The sequence below is a fragment of the Bos indicus genome, chromosome 4 (assembly GCF_029378745.1).
Source record: "Bos indicus isolate NIAB-ARS_2022 breed Sahiwal x Tharparkar chromosome 4, NIAB-ARS_B.indTharparkar_mat_pri_1.0, whole genome shotgun sequence".
NCBI lineage: Eukaryota > Metazoa > Chordata > Mammalia > Artiodactyla > Bovidae > Bos > Bos indicus.
Genome location: NC_091763.1, coordinates 7,730,932 through 7,754,737, shown reverse-complemented (window position 1 = coordinate 7,754,737; position 23,806 = coordinate 7,730,932). Strand labels below are relative to the sequence as shown.

General features: G+C 45.9%; 1 protein-coding gene across 1 annotated transcript in view; it reads left to right on the top strand.

Moving 5' to 3' along the window:
• ABCA13 (ATP binding cassette subfamily A member 13) overlaps positions 1–23,806 on the top strand; it is a 335,950-nt gene that overhangs the window by 168,865 nt on the left and 143,279 nt on the right. Inside the window, exons 29-33 of the mRNA XM_070787451.1 lie at positions 3,505–3,754; positions 13,331–13,420; positions 17,225–17,294; positions 19,893–20,011; positions 21,586–21,673. Of these exons, the coding sequence (XP_070643552.1) occupies positions 3,505–3,754; positions 13,331–13,420; positions 17,225–17,294; positions 19,893–20,011; positions 21,586–21,673 (617 nt within the window). The remainder of the gene's footprint in view (positions 1–3,504; positions 3,755–13,330; positions 13,421–17,224; positions 17,295–19,892; positions 20,012–21,585; positions 21,674–23,806) is intronic.

Below are 23,806 nucleotides of genomic sequence, written 5' to 3'. Positions count from 1 at the left end.
CTATAAGTCTGTATTTTACAACTGAGGGAAATGGCATTCAGAGAGGTTAGGTAAGTTTCCAGAAGTTACACAGCCTGTTGGCTGAGATTGGATTCAAATCCTAATTTACATGGATTAAAAGATGAGGCTGTACCCACCCCACAGTGATGGCCAGAGGGCAGAGGGCCATTCTCTGACTCGGGTCCAGCTCCTCCATCACCAGGGAATCCAACACCCATGTAGTCACATCCTCTTTCCATTTTGTAGCATCTGCTGCATAGACAGACCGTTTGTGATGTGAACAGGTGTTTACAGTCACGGCCTGCGGTGCATGTGTGTGAGAAGGTGCGTGTATGTGAGAAGATGCACAGTATGGAAGCAGCTGCCGTGGCCAGACATGCACTCAGAGGATGCTCCTTAGAGGCTGGCCCAAGGGGTGTGACTCCCAGTGGACAGTGTCCAGAGGCGTGGCAGAGACCAAGCCCCAGAGTCCACCAGTGACTTCTGGTTTGAATTGAAAGAATGAGGCATTCTGTTCTGGCAGAGAAAGAGCTCCTGAGTCCAAGGCTGTGAACATCGAGCAATTATCTCAGCAATCATTTTGGAAATCTAGGGGTTTGGCAACCAGCAACATCTCAGTTATTTCAGCTTGAGCTAGATAATTCACATAATTATCCTAATAGATCTGCACGCATAATGCCCAGCATCAGTATTATTCCACACCAGAATCTCCTAAAATGATTGGGAAGGGGGTGTTTTATATTCACATCTGTATTTATGTGAGAAAGGATCATATTTAGCTTAATAATACACCTTTTTCTAGCACTAGAATCTTTCCATCTGCTCATTTAATAAGTGCTTCATGAGTTACATACGAATCCCCATTGGTTGTGCATTATATCAACCATTCAGAAACCCAGCTGAACATCAGGAGCCTCTGGGAAGTTTTTCTTTTTTTAAATTTCTGAGTCTTTTTATTTTATCAGTCTGAAGATCTGATTCTGTTGGAGGTGGACCTGGGCATCAGCATTCTTCAAAAAGTTCCCCTGGAGAATCTGATACGTAGTTGAAAGTATTAACCGCTGTTTCCACCACACAGTGCCCACCCTTGTTAGAGAATGCTCCTTGTTTTACAGTACAATATTACTTTATATCATAGTGTGCATCCTGTCATGGGACCTTCAGTCCAGTAAAGATCTGTAATCCTTCAAGTGGCTGGTAAAGATCTCCATGAGTCAGCATCTATCTTTATTTTATATTCAAGATTTATTTATCTCATGGGAGTATATTTGTTTTACACTACTGTGTCAGTATCTGCTGTACGGCAAAGTGAATCAACCATATGGATACATGGTCACCTCAGAGCACTGAGTAGAGTTCCCTTTGCTGTACAGCAGGTCCTCATTAGTTACCTATTGTATACATAATGGTGTGTATATATCAATCCCAGTCTCCCAAGTCATCCCGCTCCCTGGGCCCCACTTGGTATCCATATATTTGTTCTTTACGTCTGTCTCTATTTCTTTTCTTTTTAGAACGATACTCAGTTTTTGAATTAATTAATTTTTGGCCGCGCTGGGTCTTCACTGCCGTGCACGGGCTCTCCCCAGTTGCAGCGCGTGGACTTCTCAGTGCAGTGGTGTCTCTTGTTGCAGAGCGCAGGCTCTAGGCACACGGGCCTCAGTAGCTGTAGTGTGTGGGCTCTCCAGCTCAGCTTCAGGAGGGGTGGTGCACAGACCTGGTTGCCCTGTTGCAGGTGGAGTCTTCCCTGAGTAGGAGTCGAACCTGTGTCCCCTGCATTGGCAGGTGGATTCTTAACCACTGGACCACTAGGGACGTCCATGTGTCTCTATTTCTTCTTTGCATATTAATCTTTAAGCTGCACCTCTGCCACTGGCCACATATACTCTGCATCTCACACAGAATATACCATGAGGGTTAGTACGTCATGTTCATCTTTAAACATCCACATTTTCTTTCAGACATCTCCGGAGTCTTAAAGATTCTGCTTCTGCACTTTCCCCTTAAACCTCCCAAGACTGTGTCCTTGGCACCAGCCCTTTCAGCCCTGCCTGGGCTCCGCATGATTGTTTTGTCGTGTTTACCTTGTGTTGGGTTGTTCATACTTTTGTCTCAGTCCCTACTTTATGCCTTTTTTTGAGGCCAGAAATCAGACCACTGGAGCCTGCCACGCCCTGGGGCTCACTGAGGACCTGCAGATGAGGGATTTTCCCGACGTGTGTTCCACACCTCCACCCACGTGCCTTTGCACCTCTGTTCTCAGTGCCATTATGAACCATTTATCTTTCAAATGGTAGTTTCTGTAGAAATATTTTCTCTGGGACTTTAAGCTTATTCATTGCTTTTTTATTAACTATATAGCAATTTGATGTTTGTATTAATAAGCAGTATGATCAATTTACCATATCTGTTCTTTTTTTTGTTTTGTTTTTTGGCCATTCTGCATGGCTTGTGGACCTCAGCTCCCCGACCAGGGATTGAACTAAGGCTGCCAGAGGTGCAAGCCCAGAATCCTAACCACTAGGCCACCAGGGATCTCCCGTATCTGTTCTTTCAGAAATCCACATTTCTAGTACCGTGCCTTAGGAGGACTCACTGGGGGCCCATGGGCCTGGCCGGTGGTTTGAGCCGCATCGTCCTCTAGACATAGCTGGAGACAGCAGGCCTTAGGCGCCTCAGTTTGCTCCTGCCTGGTGTCCTCGTTGCTGGACACAGCCGCTGGCATCACTTGTGGGAATGGGGGCAGGTTCACTGTGGGGTGTGGACCCAGATGCCCAGCCTAAGAGGGAGCCTGGTGAAGGACCGAGCTAGGGCGTCAGCTTGCACTACTTCCTGGGTCTGCATTTTGCCCCTCTGTTCACAGAGGCCATTTTCAGATCTGCCATGTCAGGAAGGGTGGCCCGGACTGCTGAGACTGACAGGCTATGAGTGGATGAATTAGAAGCTGGGACCCCCTGCTGCCCCAGAGGTTGCCCCAGGCTCCTCCCCACTTGGGATGTCTTGGATGGGCAGGGGACGCAGGTGTGGGCTTCATGGGGACCTGGGTGGAGGCAAGCGTGTGCTGCCTGGATCTAAAACGAGATGTACCAGTGTCAGGGGTAGGGACTCAGGGTGTGGACAGAGGCAAGAAGCCTGGAGATGACGTCTCATTTGGGTGGCACCATCTCTGCCACCCCCAGCCCTCCGTTGGTGGCTTAGAATTGAAGCTCATATCACAGGCTTTGTTTTAATCTGCAGGAATAAACATGAAGCCTTTTTCCCTGTCCTTTCCCATCTGCCCACCCCCCTTCAGCTGCAGGAACCAAGGGGGGCTACCATGATGTCTGTCCTTGTGTTTGATGTTGTGAGATGCCCTGTGTGTGAAACTTCCCAGGGTGTCCTGACTTAGGGTATACCTGAGACTGTTGGTGCAGGGACTTGCAGGATGAGAGCAGGGTGGGGGCTGTCAGGGATGCCGCAGGAATCCCAGGGACTCAGACCTGCCACATCTTCCTCTCCTTGCAGACCGCACACCTGCTGGCACACCCCTGGTGCGGGGTGGCCCCCTACTCCTGGCACAGACAGCTGCCCTCCTGCGGAAGCGGCTTCTCCATGCTCGCCGGGCCTGGAAGGGCACCATCTCCGACCTGCTGCTACCCGTGCTCTTCGTGGCCTTGGCCATGGCCTTGTTCATGGTCAGGCCTTTGGCCATCAACTACCCTCCCCTCAAACTGGCCCTGGGTCATTACGACAAGGCAGAAACCTACTTCTTCAGGTAAGAACCTTTCCTTGTTTTCCCCCCTTGTGCTTCCAAATTACATCCGGACAGGTTATGAATAGTGGTAGCTCTGATTCTTGAAGAATTTCAAATATACACAAGTTGTTATCATTTTGGAGGTCTGTGTACTTGAAGGTGAGTGCTGAATAGTTTTTGCTTTTTTGGAGTCTGTCCTGTGATAGATGCTAGGGGCACACGAGGCAGACCTGGTCCAACCTCTGTGTCCCTGGGGATCCTGCCCACCCCCACACCCCCAAGGTAGCCGAGTCCCCTCTGTGGAAAGGGCCATGACTTCTGATGTGCAGAGAGTCGGGAACACAGCTGCCCACAGGCCCACAGGACTGGGACGGCTGTTTCTGGTCCAGGATGGTTATGACTTTAGAAAAGTACGTGTGTGCGTGCGTGCTAAGTCACTCAGTCGTGTCCGACTCTTTGCGGTCCCATGGACTGTAGCCCACCAGGTTCCTCTGTCCATGGAATTCTCCAGGCAAGAATACTGGAGTCGGTTGCCATTTGCTTCTCCAGAGGGTCTTCCCGACCCAGGGATCAAACCCTTATCTCTTACATCTCCTGCATTGGCAGGAGGGTTCTTTACTACTAGCGCCACCTGGCAAGCCCTTAGTAGAGTATACGGATTGCATATTTCACACTTCAAGGCTGCTTCGAGACACCGGCCCTCAACTGTGCACGCCCCTCTACAGAGAAATGTCTGGATTTTTCTCTCTAAACAGGATGGGTCCAGGTACCGCTCCAAGTCAGAATAGGTCCTATTTCTGCCAGCATGTTCAGGCCAGTTCGAGTGTTGCCACCAGATATGTTTATGTAGGAATTTCTCAGAGCTTCGAGGGGTGCTGTTTCACTCACGTAGAGTTGGGGACCCGAGAGGTGTCTCTGGCCCCTGAGACCCTTGTCCTGGGTGGGCTGGCTCTGCCAGATTGCGTTCAGAGCATTGTTGCTGGGCACCCGCCATGGTGTCTTTACACTGAGTGCCAAGACTGGCCCGTCCTCCTTCTGGGAGGCAAAGCCCAGTCCCGTCGGAGTGGAGACCAGGGCTCGGGGCACCTGGCCCCGCCGAGCCTGCGTCTTCACTGGGCTGTGCACGGTGCGGGCAGCCAGGAGGTTGGGTTACTTTGCTTTTGTCAGATGCGAATCTTGATGAAAATACTGAGCTTCATGAGCTCAGCTCTGCGTGCCTGCTGACCTTTATGTCAATTTTGGAATGAGATTTAAACAAATATAGGCCCAAAAGGGAAAGCTGAGAATACACTATTTAGTTTTTTCTATCTCCCATGGTTATTGGTATTTGCCTCCCCCATGGAGTCTGGGTTTGACCAGCAGAAAGCCCTCTCCATTGCCTGCCTGTGTGAAGGATTCTGTGTCTGTTCTGACTAGTCCTTTCCAAGTGGGGTCCTCCTCTCTGGCCATGTACTTTATTTGCCTTCTCTCATTTCTCGTTTATGCTATGCTTTAAATGTGTAAGACGAATGTCTAATAATGCCTTCTCTGGCCAAGCGTTCAGATTTCTGTCACTCTCCTCAGCGGTACAGGAGGAGCTTGTATCCTACTGAGCCTTCCTCAGCAATCAGTGCAAAGAAATAGAGGAAAACAATCAAATGAGAAAGACTAGAGATCTCTTCAAGAAAATTAGAGATCCTAAGGGAATATTTCATGCAAATATGGGCACAATAAAGGAAAGAAATGGTTATGGATCTAACAGAAGCAGAAGATATTAAGAAGAGGTGGCAAGAATACACAGAAGAACTGTACAAAAAAGATCTTCACGACCAAGATAACCACGATGGTGTGATCGCTCACCCAGAGCTAGACATCCTGGAATGTGAAGTCAAGTGGGCCTTAGGAAGCATCACTACGAACAACGCTAGTGGAGGTGATTCAATTCCAGTTGAGCTGTTTCAAATCCTGAAAGATGATGCTGTGAAAGTGCTGCATTCAATATGCCAGTAAATTTGGACAACTCAGCAGTGGCTGCAGGACTGGAAAAGGTCAGTTTTCATTCTAATCCCAAAGAAAGGCAATGCCAAAGAATGCTCAAACTACTGCACAATTGCACTCATCTCACATGCTAGTAAAGTAATGCTCAAAACTCTCCAAGCCAGGCTTCAGCAATACGTGAACCATGAACTTCCAGATGTTCAAGCTGGTTTTAGAAAAGGCAGAGGAACCAGAGATCAAATTGCCAACATCCGTTTGAGCATAGAAAAAGCAAGAGAGTTAAACATCTACTTCTGCTTTATTGACTACATCAAAGCCTTTGACTGTGTGGGTCACAACAAACTGTGGGAAATTCTGAAAGAGATGGGAATACCAGACCACCTGACCTGCCTCTTGAGAAATCTGTATGCGGGTCAAGAAGCATCAGTTAGAATCGGACATGGAACAACAACTGGTTCAATATTGGGAAAGGAGTGTGTCAAGGCTGTATATTGTCACCCTGCTTATTTAACTTATATGCAGAGCACATCATGTGAATTGCTAGGCTGGATGAAGCAGTAGCTGGAATCAGGATTGCCGGGTGAAATATATAACCTCAGATACACAGATGAAACCACCCTTATGGCAGAAAGTGAAGAACTAAAGAGCCTCTGGATGAAAGTGAAAGAGGAGAGTGAAAAAGCTGGCTTAAAGCTCAACATTTAAAAAACTAAGATCATGGCATCCGGTCCCATCACTCTATGGCAGATAGATGGGGAAACAATGGAAACAGTGACAGACTTTATTTTTTTGGGCTCCAAAATCATTTGCAGATGGTGACTGCGGCCATGAAATTAAAAGATGCTTGCTCCTTGAAAGAAAAGCTATGACCAACCTAGACAGCATATTGAAAAGCAGAGACAACTTTACAAAAAAAGGTCTGTCTAGTCAAGGCTATGGTTTTTCTAGTAGTCATGTATGGATGTGAGAGTTAGACTATAAAGAAAGCTGAGTGCTAAAGAATTGATGCTTTTTGTTGGAGAAGACTCTTGAGAGTCCCTTGGACTGCAAGGAGATCAAACCAGTCAATCCTAAAGGAAATCAGTCCTAAATATTCACTGGAAGGACTGATGCTGAAGCTACAATACTTTGGCCACCTGATGCAAAGAACTGACTCCTTGGAAGAGACCCTGATGCTGGGAAAGATTGAGGGTAGGAGGAAAAGGGGACAACGGAGGATGAGATGGTTGGATGGCATTACTGACTTGATGAACCATGAGTCTGAGCAAGCTCTGGAAGTTGGTGATGGACAGGGAGGCCTGGTATGCTGCGGTTCATGGGATCACAAAGTGTTGGACACAACCGAGTGACTGAACTGTTATATCCATTATAAGCTATAACTATTTAACCCTCTAAGTTATAAGCTATACAACCCTGTAACTATGTTGAGCTTTTGAATTACAAAGTATGTTTTTTGAAGCAAGTACTTTAAGAGACAGGGTAGCCTAAATTTAAAAGTAAATCATGCATGTTCCTGCTAGCCCTACCTACTGCAAACCTGTTGGTGTGTCATCGACCCCTCGTTACATAAACTATTTTCCAATCCAGGCATTTTTACTTTTGGGCTTCCCAGGTGGTGCTAGTGGTAGAGAACTTGCCTCCATTGCAGGAGACACAGGAGACACTGGTTTGATTCCCGGGTCTGGAAGATCCCCTGGAGGAGGAAATGGCAACCCATTCTCCCATTCTTGCCTGGAGAATCCCATGGACAGATGAGCCTGGCAGTCTACAGTCCTTAGTGTTGCAGAGAGTCGGACAAGCTGGAAGTTACTTAGCACACATGCATGCATTTTTACTTTTATAATGATGAGCTCACACTGTAACACTGTTCATCATTTGCTTTTCTACTTGATAATGCATTTGTGGATCTGTTTTTGTACAGTGGTGCCAGTTCCTTGGACTTGCTGTAGAATGTTGCCTGGAGGGGCTGAAATTTATGTCAACAGTCTCTATTTGGGGGCATGTATAGATTTGTTTATTTATTTAGGTAAGTGTTCCTACTATGGACAGTGGTGTAGGAATACTTTGGATTTATGCAACTGTCCATTTTTTCCATTACCATACATTTCTGTCACAAGTTTTTCCAGGATAGCATCAGTAATTTCAGGGAAGATATTACCAAATTATCCCTGGTGGCTCAGTGGTAAAGAATTCACCTTCTGGTGCAGAAAACATGGGTTCAATCCCTGGACTGGGAGGATCCTCTGGAGGAGGATATTGTAATCCACTCCAGTATGCTTGGCTGGAGAATTCCATGGACAGAGGAGCCTGGTAGGCTGCAGTCCATGGGCTTGCAGAATGGGACACAGCTTAGCCACTCAGTCACCCTCACCACCAGCACCAGCCACCACCATCCTTACAAATGTGCACTAACTTACAGTCCCATAACACTTTTGTTTTATTCAACAATATTTCTTACACATCTGTGTGTGCATGCTCAGTCTCTTCAGTTGTGTCCAACTCTTTGTGACCCCATGGACTGTAACCCAACTGACTCCTCTGTCCACGGAATTCTGCAGGCAGGAACATTGGAGTGGGTATGCCTTCCTCCAGGGGATCTTCCAAACCTAGGGATCAAACTTATGCCTCCTGCACTGCAGGCGGAAGCCCTATTATGCACCTACTGTATGGCAGATACCCTTCTTGGTGGTCACACACATGTGAGTAGAACAGGCTAAAGTCCCCAGGTTTGTGGGAGAGGGGAAGCTTGTTTCTCCCAAGTGTTCTCTATTACTTTTGACTCCGTGACTTGCTACTGTGTTTCTGTTAGGCAGCTGTTAGGTTTCTCTTAAGACTGAATGTTCCCAGTTGCTTTGTGGTTGTTCTGCATTTAACTTTGCATGTTGAATAGATCAAGCATCACATACAATTAATCTCCACTCAGTGTTTTTCCCTCTCCTCTGCCCCATCTTAACCTTTTCTTCTCAAGCAGGTGAGCATTTCTCTTCATTGGGTTCATGGCACTGAAATGCTTCCAGTTGGTTGCCAATACCAATTCAGTTTCTCTGCTGTGTTATTAATTTGGTAATTATGTTTTTTTTGTTTGTTTGTTTGTGAGCATTTCTTCCAGCTCTCACAGTATTAATCTTTCATAAAAGTAATGCACTCCAAAATTATTTTGAGTCTGAGAGTTAGAGATCTTTTAATATTTTCTTCCATTTCTAAGAGTAAGTCTTTCAAGTGAGAACAAAGATATTTCTCATGTTGCATAAATTATGAAACAGAGGAGCCTACATATTCGGTGCTCATTTTCTCATATTTACAGATGGGGACCCATCAGAGATTGCATATTTCCCTTCTACTTGTCTTTCAGTTCAGTTCAGTTCAGTCGCTCAGTCGTGTCGGACTCTCTGCAACTCCATGAATCGCAGCACGCCAGGTCTCCCTGTCCATCACCAACTCCCGTAGTTCACTTAGACTCACGTCCATTGAGTCGGTGATGCCATCCAGCCATCTCATCCTGTGTCGTCCCCTTCTCCTCCTGCCCCCAATCCCTCCCAGCATCAGAGTCTTTTCCAGTGAGTCAACTCTTCGCATGAGGTGGCCAAAGTACTGGAGTTTCAGCTTTAGCATCATTCCTTCCAAAGAAATCCCAAGGCTGATCTCCTTCAGAATGGACTTGTCTTTAATTTCAGACTAAACAGAAAAGAACAACTTTACAGGTTGTTACTTTTTGTTTTAGTAGAGTAGGAGTGTACCTAAATATGGAGGTGGGGGGAACTAAGATCCTGCGGGAGATCATTAATTTTCCTGGAAACGTTCCTTCCTCGTCTGAATTCTTGTCTTTTACGTTTGCTGTGGGCCAGAGGAGAGCCTCTGCCCGCTTCAGTGGGCACAGCTGTGCTGCTGAGGGCTCTCCATAGTCCTCACTGCCTGCTCTGGGTCCCAGATGCCCTAGTGGGGTGACCCCATGTCCTGGTTTGCTAGAGGTGAGGTCTGGCATCGTGGTGCATAAGTTAATCATTCCCTTTCGTGCTCAGAAGTTTGCTCGAAACCCTATGTCTTGGTTTCAGAAAGAAAACCCTGTGTAGGCGTGTGAGTCTCAGTCACTGTTACTTTATTTATTTAGTTTGGTTCAAGGTGTCTATTCATTCAGTGACTTTGTTTTTGTTGTGGTGAAATATGTATGACAAGAAGCGAAACCATGTAAACTGGTTCTAGCTGTGTTGACCTTATATTCATTGAGTGTCTGTGCTCTTTGGGTTTCTCTGGCTGCTGGGGCCCTGGGGCCGTGTTTGTTCTGAGATGCTCGGGCGGTGCAGAGGGGCCCAAGCTGTGGCGGTTTCCTCCTCTGCTTCCTCCACACTCCCTGGCTCAGGAGGAGGAAGGCGTCTGCCCTCTCATTCAGCTTTTCCTCTCCTCTTTGGGGCCAAGAGACCAGGGAGGTTGTGGTCAGCAGGTCTCTGAGGGCCATCCTCTGGAGGACTGGCCCATTCTCTTCCCTGTCCCGGGTGCTTTGCAGCTGCTCTTCAAATGCCATCCCTGTGCCACCTAGCCCTGAGATTGCTCTGCCTGAGGAAGTACCCATGGAGCCCAGCATCCCCTGGAGCCGATGCCTGTCCGATCCAGGGCTGGCTCGGGGCAGCGGGGCACTGGACAGCAAGCAGGGTGGGGAGAGTCACGTGCAGGTCGCTTCCTCCCAGAAGCCCCACATTTCTTAATTTGGTTTGATTGCCAGGAGCTATACCTGGGGACTCTTGTTAACAACACAAAGACCTTTGGGATGATGTGTAGTAATCCACATTAGCTCAAACAAGCCCCTGGGCCATGCTGCTGCACGTGAAGTTTTGAGATGTGCTGACATGGAGAGGAAGCAGTGCCCATGTAGGAGATGCCTCAGGAGTCCCAATCTAGCACTATTTCCAATTCCTGCAGTCTAGTAAGGACAGGCTTCTCATGCTTCCAGCAGTGCTCTAAATACAGCTAAGAGTTTGAAGATAACCAAAAAAAGGAGTTAAAGAACAGGCCACGGGCTTGATCCCTGGGTAGGGAAGATCCCCTGAAGAAGGGCATGGCAACCTACTCCAATATTCTTGCTTGGAGAATCCCATGGTCAGAGGAATCTGGTGGGCTATAGCCCATAGGGTCGCAAAGAGTTGAACACGACTGAACCGACTTAGCATGCATGCACAAAGAACAAGCATTTGAATTTTATGGCAACATGGATAATGTAAAGCTAGTTTTTTTTTTAAGTGACCTTTAGACCTAAGCAAAAAAGTGGTAAAAGTAAGCCATAACTTTGAAACTTGCTTTCAATAATTATCCCTAGTAAACAACTTCGTGGATCAATATTTTTTTCAGGAAAAAAATTTCAAACTTTCATATTTGTTCTTGGATTAATGGGTCAAAAGAGTGCAATTCAGAGTATTTCCACAGATGCCACAAATAATGTTTTCATTTTACGAGCCACATTTCCTTGGAAAATATGTCCCTTTCCTTCTAAAAGTGTTTTCTCATTTGTCAGAAACTTGAAGACTATTTATACAGAGGTCACACTGCCTACTTATGAGATGTAGCTTTGCCGTAAATTTCAGTATCTTTCATCACTGCAGAGTTCTGGCCATGGCTGTAGGGAATCAGATTAGGCCAGCTGTAAACCACCTGGATATTTTAAACTCATGGTTATATTTCATGCAGTGGGGGAGGTGGCATTTTCCTGTAAATAATTATTCGTTTTGGTTTTGGATGCTGTAGCAGTATTTGCATTCCATCTTAGGTCTGAAAGTAAAGTTGTCCTCAGCAGAAATATATGACTTATTTGGTGTAATGAGTTGTTATTTCTTTTCCATTAAAACTGGTCCTTTCTCAAAGGTAAGAGGTCCAGCAAGATCCAGTTGAGAGAAGTAAGATAACTGGGTGGAGATGAAGGATTAGGTCAATGATTTCAGCATATCAGCAAGATCACAATTGGTTCACAGATGGCTCAGATATAAAGAATCTGCCTGCAAGGCTGGAGAGCCGGGTTCAATCCCTGGGTGGGGAATATCCCCTGGAGGAGGAAATGGCAACCCACTCCAGTGTTCTTGCCTGGAGAATCCCATGGACAGAGGAGCCTGGCAGGCTACAGTCCATGGGGTTGCAAGGAGTCAGACACGACTGAATGACAACACGCACGTGCATGGTTGTGATTAATCGTAGTACGACCCACTGCTAATCAGCCTAATTGAGGCAGGTTTGAAATACTGTTTCCTCTGCATTTTCTCAAGTCAAGATGTTTTGTAAAACTGATGTATAAAATTTACAGTTAAGTTTGTTTCCACATCTCCGCCAGACTAGAAGAATAGTGTGTCTTATCTTTGATGGTGTCTTCAATAAGGAGATTCCATCCATGGCTTGGTTCCCATGGATGCTGCTTGAAATGTTAATTAACTTCTGAGATTCATGCCAGTAAAATAGAGACTATAATTCATTGTGTACTTAAAGCATACCTAGAGCTTCTTATTGGAGAAGGCAATGGCACCCCACTCCAGTACTCTTGCCTGGGAAATCCCATGGACAGAGGAGCCTGGTGGGCTGCTGTCTTTGGGGTCGCACAGAGTCGGACACGACTGACGTGACTTAGCAGTAGCAGCAGCAGAGCTTCTTATCAAGAAAATACTCAGTATAGTTTACATATTCATGTCTGACTCTTTGTGACCCTATGGACTGCAGCCTGCCAAGCTCCTGTCTATGGGATTCTCCAGGCAAGAATACTGGAATGGGATGCCATTTCCTCTTCCAGCAGATCTTCCCCACCCAGGGATCCAACCCACATCTCCTGTGACTCCTGCATTGGCAGATTCTTTACCATTACCACCACCCAGAAAGCCTGTATAGAAACATTCAGTCGTGTCTGACTCTTTGAGACTCCATGGACTATACAGTCCATGGCATTCTCTAGGCCAGAATACTGGAGTGGGTGGCCTTTCCCTTCTTCAGGGCATCTTCCCAACCCAAGGATCAAACTTAGGTCTCCTGCATTGCAGGCAGATTCTTTACAGCTGAGCCACAAGGGAAGATCAAGAATACTGGAGTGGGTAGCCTATCCCTTCTCCAGCAGATCTTCCCAATCTAGGAGTTTAACCGGGAACTCCTGCATTGCAGGCAGATTCTTTACCAACTGAGCTATCAGAGAAGCCTGTAGAGAAACACACAGAAGACCAAATATAAGAAGTTTTGTCGCTGGGCTGTGTAGTAGAGCAAATGTTCATAGCAAACCAGAGCTCCGGCATTAAGAGAATAGTTTTATAACTTTAATATGTTAACATGATGTAATATTATGCAGCCTTTCAAGTTAATTTTTTAAAAACATGCAGAAATGCTAGAGTTAGTAATATTTTAAGTGAAAAGATGAGACAAATGATGCACTCGAGTGCAAATATATAAAAATGGGTTTATCTGTGGTGGCAAAACTGTGCTTTTACGATGCCTCTTCATCCTGGTTGACTTCACCATAAACAAGGTGAATGATGAGCTCTAACTGCTGCGCTGGGAACACGTGCCTGGCCTGGTGGGCCTGGGGCTGGCTCTGAGGCAGAACATCCTGAGAACTCCCGGCTGAGTACTGACCTCCCCCATTGTCCTTTGTCTCCCGATGAGCAGCAGTGAGAACGATGGCCTGGAGCTCACCCGGGTGCTTTTGCGGAAGTTTGGGGATCAGGATCCGCCCTGTGCTGACTTATACCCAGACCTGTAAGTACCTGACACCCTTTGCAGAAGAGCAGGCTCGAGCTGGCGACGCATAGGCTGGCAGGATCTCCTGGCACCTGTTCTCACTACAGGGAGAGCAGTAGCCGGGTGAGAGGGCGAGGACTGAGCATGCCTGATGCTGGCTGTTGATAAGATGACCTAAGAGAAAACTCCATCACTCTCCTTTCCCTTACTTGGTAAATACAGGCTTTGTATCATTGCAAAATCAATTAGTAAAATCAATATTGAATAGCATTCAGTTAACTTACTAAAACCTCCAAAGAATAAACCTGTAAAAAGAATAAAGTAACAATTAAATATGAAATAGATATTATTAATATTTATTATTTATTTTTAGGGTAAACTTGTACCTATGAAAAGATTAATTGTGGTTTTTTTTTTTTTTAACTAAAGAGAGTTAAAAAGTCAGTAACATCAATGTGGGGGTGAATTACTTTGAAAACTTTTTTCCTAAGATTTGAAAATGATATTAATAGTATAGAGATGAGACCTTGATAAAGCATGCCTTTCTTCATAAACAGTCTTCTCTCTTACTTTGCTTGACTGTTATTTATTGAGGATCGTGCTGTTGTAGGAATCAGGATTGATGGAGGACTTAGGAATTTACAAATGGGGAAGTGATAAAAAAAACCATAATGATGTATTAAGTACTGAAGTGTATGTTTTTCAGTAATAAATACTAAAATCCAGACAATAATGCCGTATCGGTGCGTGTTCTCCTAATTTGTGATGACTCATCTTGTGCATTATTGATGTTGGTAATGAACACGAGACTGAATACCTATTACTGGTCTCAGTGAGGAAGAATTAATAGAAAGTTAATCACATTGTTTCACTTTAGTCTTCTCTTGAAAAAGGAAGTAATTAATTTAACTAAATAAAAGCTTCCATGGTGATGCTTTTATTTCCCTTCCGTCTAAAGAAACATGCAGGATGTAAAAACTGTCTACCTTTGAGAAATTGAAATATAATCTGGGGCCCTGCAGGGTTTAGTCTGGGCCCAACCTGGCAACAAAGAAGAAAGAACAGTTGGCAGAAAAGAAAAAGATATTTATCTGGCCTTTCTAGAGGAGGGAAAAGGTAGAATCAGTGCTAAGACAGAAGACCATGTTCCAAATTCTGTTCAGACGTCAGTTTTACCCTCACAGACTGTTGCCAGGAGTCGGTGGCCCCCAGGCCCTCCTGCCTCACCCCCTGCCCCCGAGCTCTGCCCCTGCCCCACAGCCTGCAGATGCTCACTCTTCCCTCCTCAGCCTTTCCTCCGACTTCCTGGGTCTGCTTCTTCTTCTTGTCCCTTAACTCCCTCCTAACTGTTAACCATTTCTTTGCTTTTCCTTGGTCAGCATGACCAAAAGCTGGAGGAGGGCGCTATACAAGGAGGCGCTTTGCATACTTACATCAGTAATAATTTCTGTCCACGTCTCACAGTTAAGTCTTATTTACCGAAATCTCAGGTTGAAACAAAAGGTTTTATTTAAAACAAATAATTTTCCTTCTATAAATGTAAAACAGTATTGAATTCAGTGTCTACATTTTCCATTGTGGGCAGACTTTAGCCATCATTTGATTATGAACTAGCAGACACATTTTAAGACAGTAGACGAGATTCTGTGTATTGACTGTTTTTCTGCTCAGACTCTGAGCTTCTGCTGAGGGAGCATATTGAACCCCCAACTTTACCTCTTCTCAGGCAGGAAAGTGAAGAAAGTGATAGTCGTTCAGTCATGTCCAACTGTTTGTGACCCCATGGACTGCAGCTCACCAGGCTCGTCTGTCCATGGAATATTGGAGAGTGTTGCCATTCCCTTCTCCAGGGGATCTTCCCAACTCAGGGATTGAACCCAGGGCTCCTGAATTGCAAGCAGATTCTTTACCATCCAGGCTGCAGAGGACCTGGGGCAATGGAAGGTGAGGTCAGGAATCTAAAGCACACCCAGAATGCACATATCGAGCACCCAGGAAAACTGGGGGAGACTCAGATTCTGTGTGGGGCCACAAGAGCCTACATCCCAGCTCTGCTGAAGACACTCTTGAGTGATGTGGGCGTGACTCACCTCCCTCTGCTCTTTTAGCATCACTGTGCTCCCACGTCTCGCAAGAGAGCAAGTGTCACCTCAGACCACAGGGTGTCCCTGTGCCGAGACTTTTGTTCCTTCAGGCAAGTTTGTGTCAGAACTTTCCCTCTTGAGAGTAGGTCCTGAGAACCTCTCTCTGGCACTGAGATGCAAAGTGCACATCTGAATGTTGAAAACTGCAGGCAGGCGGGCCTGCGTCAAGGAGACCCACTCAGTCCAGCCTCACCAGATGCGACAGACAGAGGGACCATGTCAGACACCCCCTTGGGATGACATCACTGCTCATGTGTCCTGTGAAGCCTGGCTGGTGTTCCACACACAACCCTGGGGTCCTGATGTTGGAGGGGTGCGAATAAGTCTGATCCTACATCTCCCATCTCCTGTGCCCTCTGCGAGCACAGCTTCCCAGGACTTCCTGGAGGCTGGGAGGCTCCCACATCTAGAACCTGCTAAATGCTGTTGCTGGTCCCTGTGCAGCAAGGTGCATCTCTTTACTCTCTAAACCGGAAGCTAAGAGAAAAACCAGTGGAGGATTTGGAAGAGACAACGAGACATTTTGAAGAAATGCATTATGTTGTAAATACTTGCTAACAGTCATCAAAGACCAGCAGTGGAAGCAAGGAAGGCTGCAAACTTCAGGAATGTAAACGGAGTCATTTTTTTCCAAGTGATTATCAGATACAGCAAGCAGTCTGATTAAGCACATCACTGCCTTGGCTACTGTCTTCCTGTCACTTTCAAGGCTCAAAACAGGAGTCTCCATAGGTTGGTTGACCGAGAAAGTCACACCAGGGAAGCCTTGAAGTGATTTTTGATATTTCAGAAATTTACATGGAAATTATATTTTGCTGACCTAGTTAATAGAAATGGCAGATTTCCTTTCATTGGCCTGGACGTTTTTCACCTGAATGTTCTAACACTAGAGCCACACCGCCTGGAGCAAAGAGCGAGGGCTTGGAGCACGTGAGACTGTCTTCCAAAGGGTGATGTCGTGTGAACCCCTGACCTCTGAGAACCCCAACCCTTCTTCCCAGAAGTGAGGTTGCAGATGTTTGTGGTGAAAACATCTAGCCAGGTGCCTGTAGTTCAGTGAAGGTTAATTTCCTCCTTTCTCTCCCAGTTTGTGAGTAAATAACAATTATTAGTACTAAAGCAGATTTCAGTTTGTAAACATTGCTGAAAAAAAAATCAAAACAAGAGGACTAACAAGGAGAACAGTGACAGGGAGCTTTGGAATACAGAGATTCTGAAACTCTGCAGTAAGTTGGTTTCATAGCAATTTCTGAGGCACCACCGTTCTTCATGACAGAAATTCAATACTAGTCGCTTTTCTTTAAATGATGATCAGTTATGATGTCACACGATGAAAAGGAGTTAGCAACTTCCTGTGTTTAGGAGTTGCTGTGCTGAGGGTACCTGGTTTGGCCACCAGGAGTCCTGGGGTCCATGACAGCCCACCGGGAGCCTCAGTGGCAGATTCAGTGCACGAACAGAGAGCATCATTTAATATAATGGAAATAATGTGATTGTAATAAAGCATTGTCATCAGATTAACAGCTCAAGCTGTGAAAACAAATGTGAGCACTCTGCCTTCTGCATCATGGGGAGATGATGCTCTTGTGAGCCGTGCTCCGGTCTGGGGGATGCTGTCATGGAGATGCAGCAGCTCTGTGATCTGAGTATCATCCTACCTTCTCCTTCGTTTTGTCAGGGAGAATTCTTCCTGCTGGCACACCGACCCCTCCTCTCACTGGGGAGTCCAAGAGTCCTGTGGCTGCCTGGTAGGTTACCTCAGTGTTTTTGATTTTTTAAAAGCCTAAACCTCAAGGAACAGAAGTGAGTTCACCTATTCTCCCAATTCATCCAACCCTCCCCTTCCCCTGCCTCCCCTTCCACGTGTCCATTCTGTACATCTGCGTCTCTATTCCTGCCCAGAAGATAAGTTCATCTGGACCATTTCTCTAGATTCCATATATATGCATTAATATATGATATTTGCTTTTCTGTCTCTGACCTACTTCACTCTGTATGGCGGACTCGAGGTCCATCCACATCTCTGCAGAAGTCCGACTCTGTTCCTTTTTATGGCTGACACTACTGTGTGTATATATACATACGTGTGTGTATACACACACACACGCACACACATCTTCCTTCTCCGTCCATCTGTTGACATTTAGATTGCTTCCCTTGGTGCTCTGTGATGAGCCAGGTGGGTGGGATGAGGGGAATGGTGGCGGGGGTGGGGGAGGTCCACGAGACTGGGAATACACATATAGCTGATTCCCTTCCTCGTTCAGCAGAGACTAACACAGTATTGTAAGGGATTTATATTCCAATTAAAAAAAAATGAGTTCACTCCCATCAGAAAAATCTTTGTTTTTGGTAACTACATGAACTTTCAGACTAAATGAGTCTTAGGTTTCCTTGATTGGGTGCTTCTTGGAAAGGTGTCATGACGTGGTTTCCAGGGTGACCCTCCCATTCATTTTCCACTGGTCGCAAATCAGCGACAGTCCAACAGCGGACCTAGAATGCACTTCAGGGGGGAAATTTCCCAGAATTTCAAGGCAGGGTGACCTCAGGTTTCTTGTATTTTTATTTGAGTTTTGAAAGCTGGATGTTAAAAACTAAGATATCACATGGCTCTTCTAACTATGGCTGAGCAATACAAAGGCACACAGAAGTGGGTTACCCCTGTTACAGTGAGAGGCACGCTGTCCAGTCTGTTGAGAAGAATGGAGTGAAATTTATGTGGAAAACTGGTTGGAACTCATCTCAAAGGAAATCTCAAGAGGCAGTTAGTAAAGGGCACAGGTGTATTGGCTAAAATCAAGAAACAGATATGGCGATCCTAATTTATAGGAAAAAAATAAGACAAACAAAAATCTTAATTTAAATTGAGTTTTAAGAAAATGATCACGTGAGCATGTTTATAAGTCTTTTCTGTTTAGTGGTCCACAGGGTGTGTGTTAGCTGCTGAGTTGGTTCTGACTCTGCGACCTTATGGACGGTAGCCTCTGTCCATGGAATTCTTCAGGCAAGAATACTGGAGTGGGTTGCCAGTCCCTTCTTCAGGGGATCTTCCCAACCCAGGGATTGAACCCATGTCTCTGCATTGCAGGCAGATTCTTTACCGTCTGAGCCACCAGGGAAGCCCTCCTAATAGTGTAGTGACTTTCGAAAGGCTTCCTTTCGATGGACCCGGTCTCCTTTCTTCTCTTAGAGCGAATGTCTGCACTCAGGTGAGGCAGTCACACAGCACCGTGGATGTAGGTAGGGCCCACCTGATGGATGCCGCATGCCACCCTTACAGCCTGGGCCATTGGTGATGCTATTTGCTGCTCCTTTGTGGTGACCAGCTGCTCTGCTCAAGTTCTTTATGGACTCAGTGATTGGTTTCTTCCCCATCTTGTTTATTCCATTAACTCAGGAACCCTATAAGTTTTCACTCCATGCTCTGATTCTTTGGCCTTGATTCACTCATTCTGTTAGACTGGTACTTTTTATTACAAGCTGCCTGAAATTTATTGGAATTAGATTGGGTGTCAGTATCAGACAAATGAATGAACAAGTACCAGAATGGTTGATGTTGAATTCGCTCGAATTCACATGAACTGTGAGATCTCAGAAATATGTGTGCAAGGAGAAAAGGATTTCCTGTGAAAAAGCTCCATAGTCAAGGGAGCTTCAGAAATGTCAGAGAAAGCCCCATGTAACAGGTCTCTTTGCCATAGCTCCTGCAAGATGCTCAAATCACAAGGAGTGGGAAAGAGGCAGCTGTTAATTTACCTGACTAAAGAATCCTTGTTTTTGTATGTGTGTGTGTGGTGCCTAGGTGCCTTGGCAGAATCTTCTGGAAATGCTAGTCTACTTGTTAGGAGCCAGAGGCCCTCAGGAGAGAGGGAGTCAGGTGGTCCCTGCTGGGCAAATATTTCCAGGTTCCAAGCCTCTGAGTGGCTGCAGAAGAGGAGTTTGGTCTCTGTTTCAGGCATTTAGGGAAGAAACAGTCTTTTGAATTTTCTCGGTTATTGTCCTCTGACTCTCTTGGTGGTTCATCAAATGCAAGATGACCCCAGTGAAAACATATTTTCCCTTTTGAGTTCTTACCCATCTGCCCAACTTATATAGAGGAAAGGATTGAAAGTCCCCCAGTGTAACTAGGGGCAAAGGTTGCAGTGGAATTCTGGTATAATTCTCAAATGTAGGTGACTCTCTTAAGAGAGACATGAGGAATCAGAACATATAAAAGGCCATCGATGAGTCACTGAAAAAGTGAGAGCTGGGAAGAGTCACATTTGCTTTACTTAAGTGGTATCGGGGAACCTGCATGTGCGTGTGAACGAGCTTCTACTTCCCATCTTTGGAAATGATTGCAGAAGTGCCCCAATGCGAGCACCAGGGCTCCCTACCTGACCAACCGCCTGGGCCACCGGCTTCTCAACCTCTCTGGCCTCCCCCTGGAGGAGTATTTGCTGGCGCCGATGGAAAAACCGAGGTGGGTTTGAAACCTCTGCTGTATCTTTCCTGTTCTCAGAGTTACTTAGGAAATCTGATCGTTTCAAATGCTGTTGTTCTTCAATGCTCAGAAGTCTCCTGGTAACCTTGATACTCATAAAAATTCTGAAGCCGTGCTGCAGAACTTAATCAGATTCCTCCTGCTGACTTTCACTCCGGCCCCGGGGGGAGTGGGGGAGTCATGTTCATGGAGTGTCACCTAGGGGAGCCAGAAGCAGCTTGACTGCTTTAGAGGATAAGCCCTGAGACATTCACAGCATAATGAGGGAAGCTCTCCATGGTATCCTAACGTCCCTCTTAAGAGATTTTGAGGAAAGCTTTTGTTCTGTGCTGCATTTCCTTGAGCTTGAGAGGGGGAATCTAGATGAGAGGATAGGGATGAGCTGCTCATTGCTTTAAATTACAATCATACTCACTATTCCATCAAATGTCCTGAGACCCACCCCCCAACACAAAAGCATCATTGTATGGGGTGTCTGCGATGCCTAGAACATCCTCCCACCCCACCCCCAGGCCCTTTTTCCTTCTGATGCTTCCCGGACCATCTCTGGCCCCTGCTGCCCTCCCGTTGTGCCTTTAAACACATCCAGGAATCTCTGATTTTTGAAGGTGGGCGCTTGTGTGCCTAGGACTTAGAATAGTATCTGGTATACAAAAGGCACTCAATCAATGAATGCTTGAGTCTCTGAAATGAATGATTGAGTTAAATTGAGCTGAGTAGGAATCTATCCTTATTCTTTTGCCCCAAATTTCTGCTCAAAATCCAGGCACAATGGTGGAAATTTGTTGTTTTAATCTCCTTTTATCTAGAGACTGGGAAACAAAGTTTAGTATGTGTTTTTATTTCTAATGTCCAATATTTTTAGAAGCTTCATAAGTGCTAAATATACTATATAACCCAAGGGATATGGAGAGAAAATTCACCCCACATCCCGGGAGAAACTCACAGAGCTGTGTAAGAGATGAACTGGCAAAAAAGACAGTTAAGGTCCAGCATAGCAATCAACACAAGAAATGGAAATTAAGGTGTTGTGAGAACCCCAAAGAGAAGGCGATTCACCCCAGTCGAGGTAGCCAGGGATGCCTTCCTGCAGGACGCAGTGTGTGCACAGAGAGTGAGAGAAGCGAGAGGAAGAAAACTGTTCAAAGCAGGCTGACTCAGGAGCAGGGCAAACCAAAGGGGACTGAAAGCTGATTTTAGGGGAGATGGCCATTAATGAGAACACCAGCAGGGCAGGCGAGCACAGCAAAGCCCTGCACGGGGCGTGTGTCCTCACACCTCAGGGAGTGCTGAGAGGCTCTACTCTAACGTGGGTGAGGAGTGGGTGATCTCATCCATCCCTGCTAAATAAGCAGCGCCTTCCTTGGATACCTGCCTGGGGCCAGGCCGCATCCCGCAGCAGGCTGACCCCGGGGGGCTGCGACCCAGAGCCTGGAAGTTCCGCAGCCACTGTTTTATGGCCTCCGGTGTGGTGGGTGGGAGACACCCTCTGTTAGGAGGTGTCTGCCTGGTGCTGCCTGGCGAAAGCTCTGACCTCTTGTTTACTTCCCCAGGCTCGGAGGATGGTCTTTTGGAGTACAAATCCCCAATCAAGTTCAAGACACGAATTCAAATATGTCAAAACCCCAAAATCTGGCAAAGGTACAGTCTTTCCTTTTTTCCTTTTTTTCTTGTTTTAGAAAGCATTCAGGGAAACTTGCTTTGTAAAAATCTTTGTGGGTATAGGCAAAATCAAACCAAATACCAGTGTTTGTTACCCTGAAACACAGCCAGTTGTATGTGAGTTTTCTCTTGAAAGAGAAAATGAGTCGTTTCCTTTAGACTATCTAGAAATATATGAAATAGGTCACTGTTTTTTGTAAAGATGAGAATTCACTTGATAGACCTAAAGCAAATAAAGAAAGTAATCTGCTTTTAAAGACGCTTATCATCAGGGTAGGGCTTTCCAGGTGTCACAAGTGGTGAAGAATCTGCCTGTCAGTGCAGGAGACAGAAGACATGCAGGTTTTATCCCTGGGTTGGGAAGATCCCTTGGAGGAGGGCATGGCAACCCACAGCAGTATTCTTGCTTGGAGAATCCCACTGACAGAGGAGCCTGGAGGGCTACAGTCCGTAGGGTTGCAAAAAGTCAGACACGACTGAAGGGACTTAGCCACAGCAGCAGCAGCAGCATCAGGATGACAGTGATCTTGATACATGTATTTATTGACCAAAAAGTTCATTCGAGTTTTTCCTGTAACATTCTGAACCAACTTTTGGGTCAACCCAATAAATTCCTTTTCTTCCTGATGACTGGATGGACCCAGAGTGGTGAGCACCCCTCCCAGGGGTTGGATTTTTAAGCCCTCCAGGTCTGGCCCTATGAATGAGGAAAATCCCTTTGGCATTACCAAGAGTGGCCAGGAAAGACCCCCTTACACCAGTAGCACCCTTACCCCCTTAGCCACCAAGGAACTCAGAGGCAGGTAATCTCTAAGGAAAGAGCTTGGTACAACCTTAAGATGGGAAAGATTTGAAGCTCGCAGCCTCAGTAATTGGGGAAATAGTCTGGTTTTGGTCCTGATTTTGAGAGAAATTGGGAAAGAGTAAGTCATGGGAGTGATGTGTGTGTGTGTTAGTTGCTCAGTCGTGTCCGTCTCTTTGCGACCCCATGGACTGTAGTTCTCCAGGCTCCGCTGTCCATGGGATTCTCCAGGCAAGAATACTGGAGCAGGTTACCTACTCCAGGGGATTTTCCTGTCCCAGGGATCAAACCCATGTCTCTCGAGTCTCCTGCATCGGCAGCTGGATTCTTTACCACTGAGCCACCTGGGAGTGATATCTGCTTGTACACCTGTCATATCACCGATGAAATGTTTGCCTTGTCGTGGGGCCTTTCGTGGTTCATTATGACTCGGAAAAGCTTTTCAGGATCCAGGTTTATGCCCGTTGAAGGATTATTCAGTGAAATAAGGTGCTTTACAGGTTTTTAACAATGTAATCCCTGGTGAAAATGTTAACATTCATACTTCACAATCTAATCACAAAGAAAAGTTTTAACAGTCGTATTTCACAATGTAATCCCTGATGAAAAGTTCTGGTCCCTGTGTAGACTGTTCAGACATCCCTCATTTCAGCTGAGGTTTGTCAAATCTCTCTCACGCTGCAGGCCACACACAGGGAAAGATTTATAGCTTAAGATGAAAAGATCAAGATTCATAGCTTGATAGAAAAATAATCTAAAATACCTTTGCTGGCTTTTTGAACACATGATGTGACTGTTATTAATAAACCCAGTTTGTAGGAGGAATCTGCCCATTTCCTCCGAGAACATTTTTTAAGTTTCTAATCTGTGTGAATACCAAGCCTCCTGCTGACAGTGGAACGTCCTCCCGTGACAAGGGCTCAGCACCCTGTGTCTCCCTGACACCTGCTCTTTTTCCTCTTTGTTTGTCTTCTGTATCGACATGTTTGAGCAGTGACTTCTGCAGCTTCTGATGTTGTTTGACATGGACTTTGCCATACTCAGGTGTGCAAGTATCCAGCCCTTTGGGGAAAGAGCCTCTTTTCAGGGAGCTCAATGATCGTGAGTCCGTATTGGACTCTAAAGGGCATCTGGTGTCTCAAATTCCTATAGCATTGCTGGTGGTTGATGTCATGTCAAATTATTACATTAACCTCTTGGTAATTAACCACCAGCCTTTTACTTTGGCCTTTGGGGTACATTCATAAGACCACAGAGTTTACGATTTTTGCAGTCTTTTTGAGGAGAAAATGGGAAATTTGCATATGAAT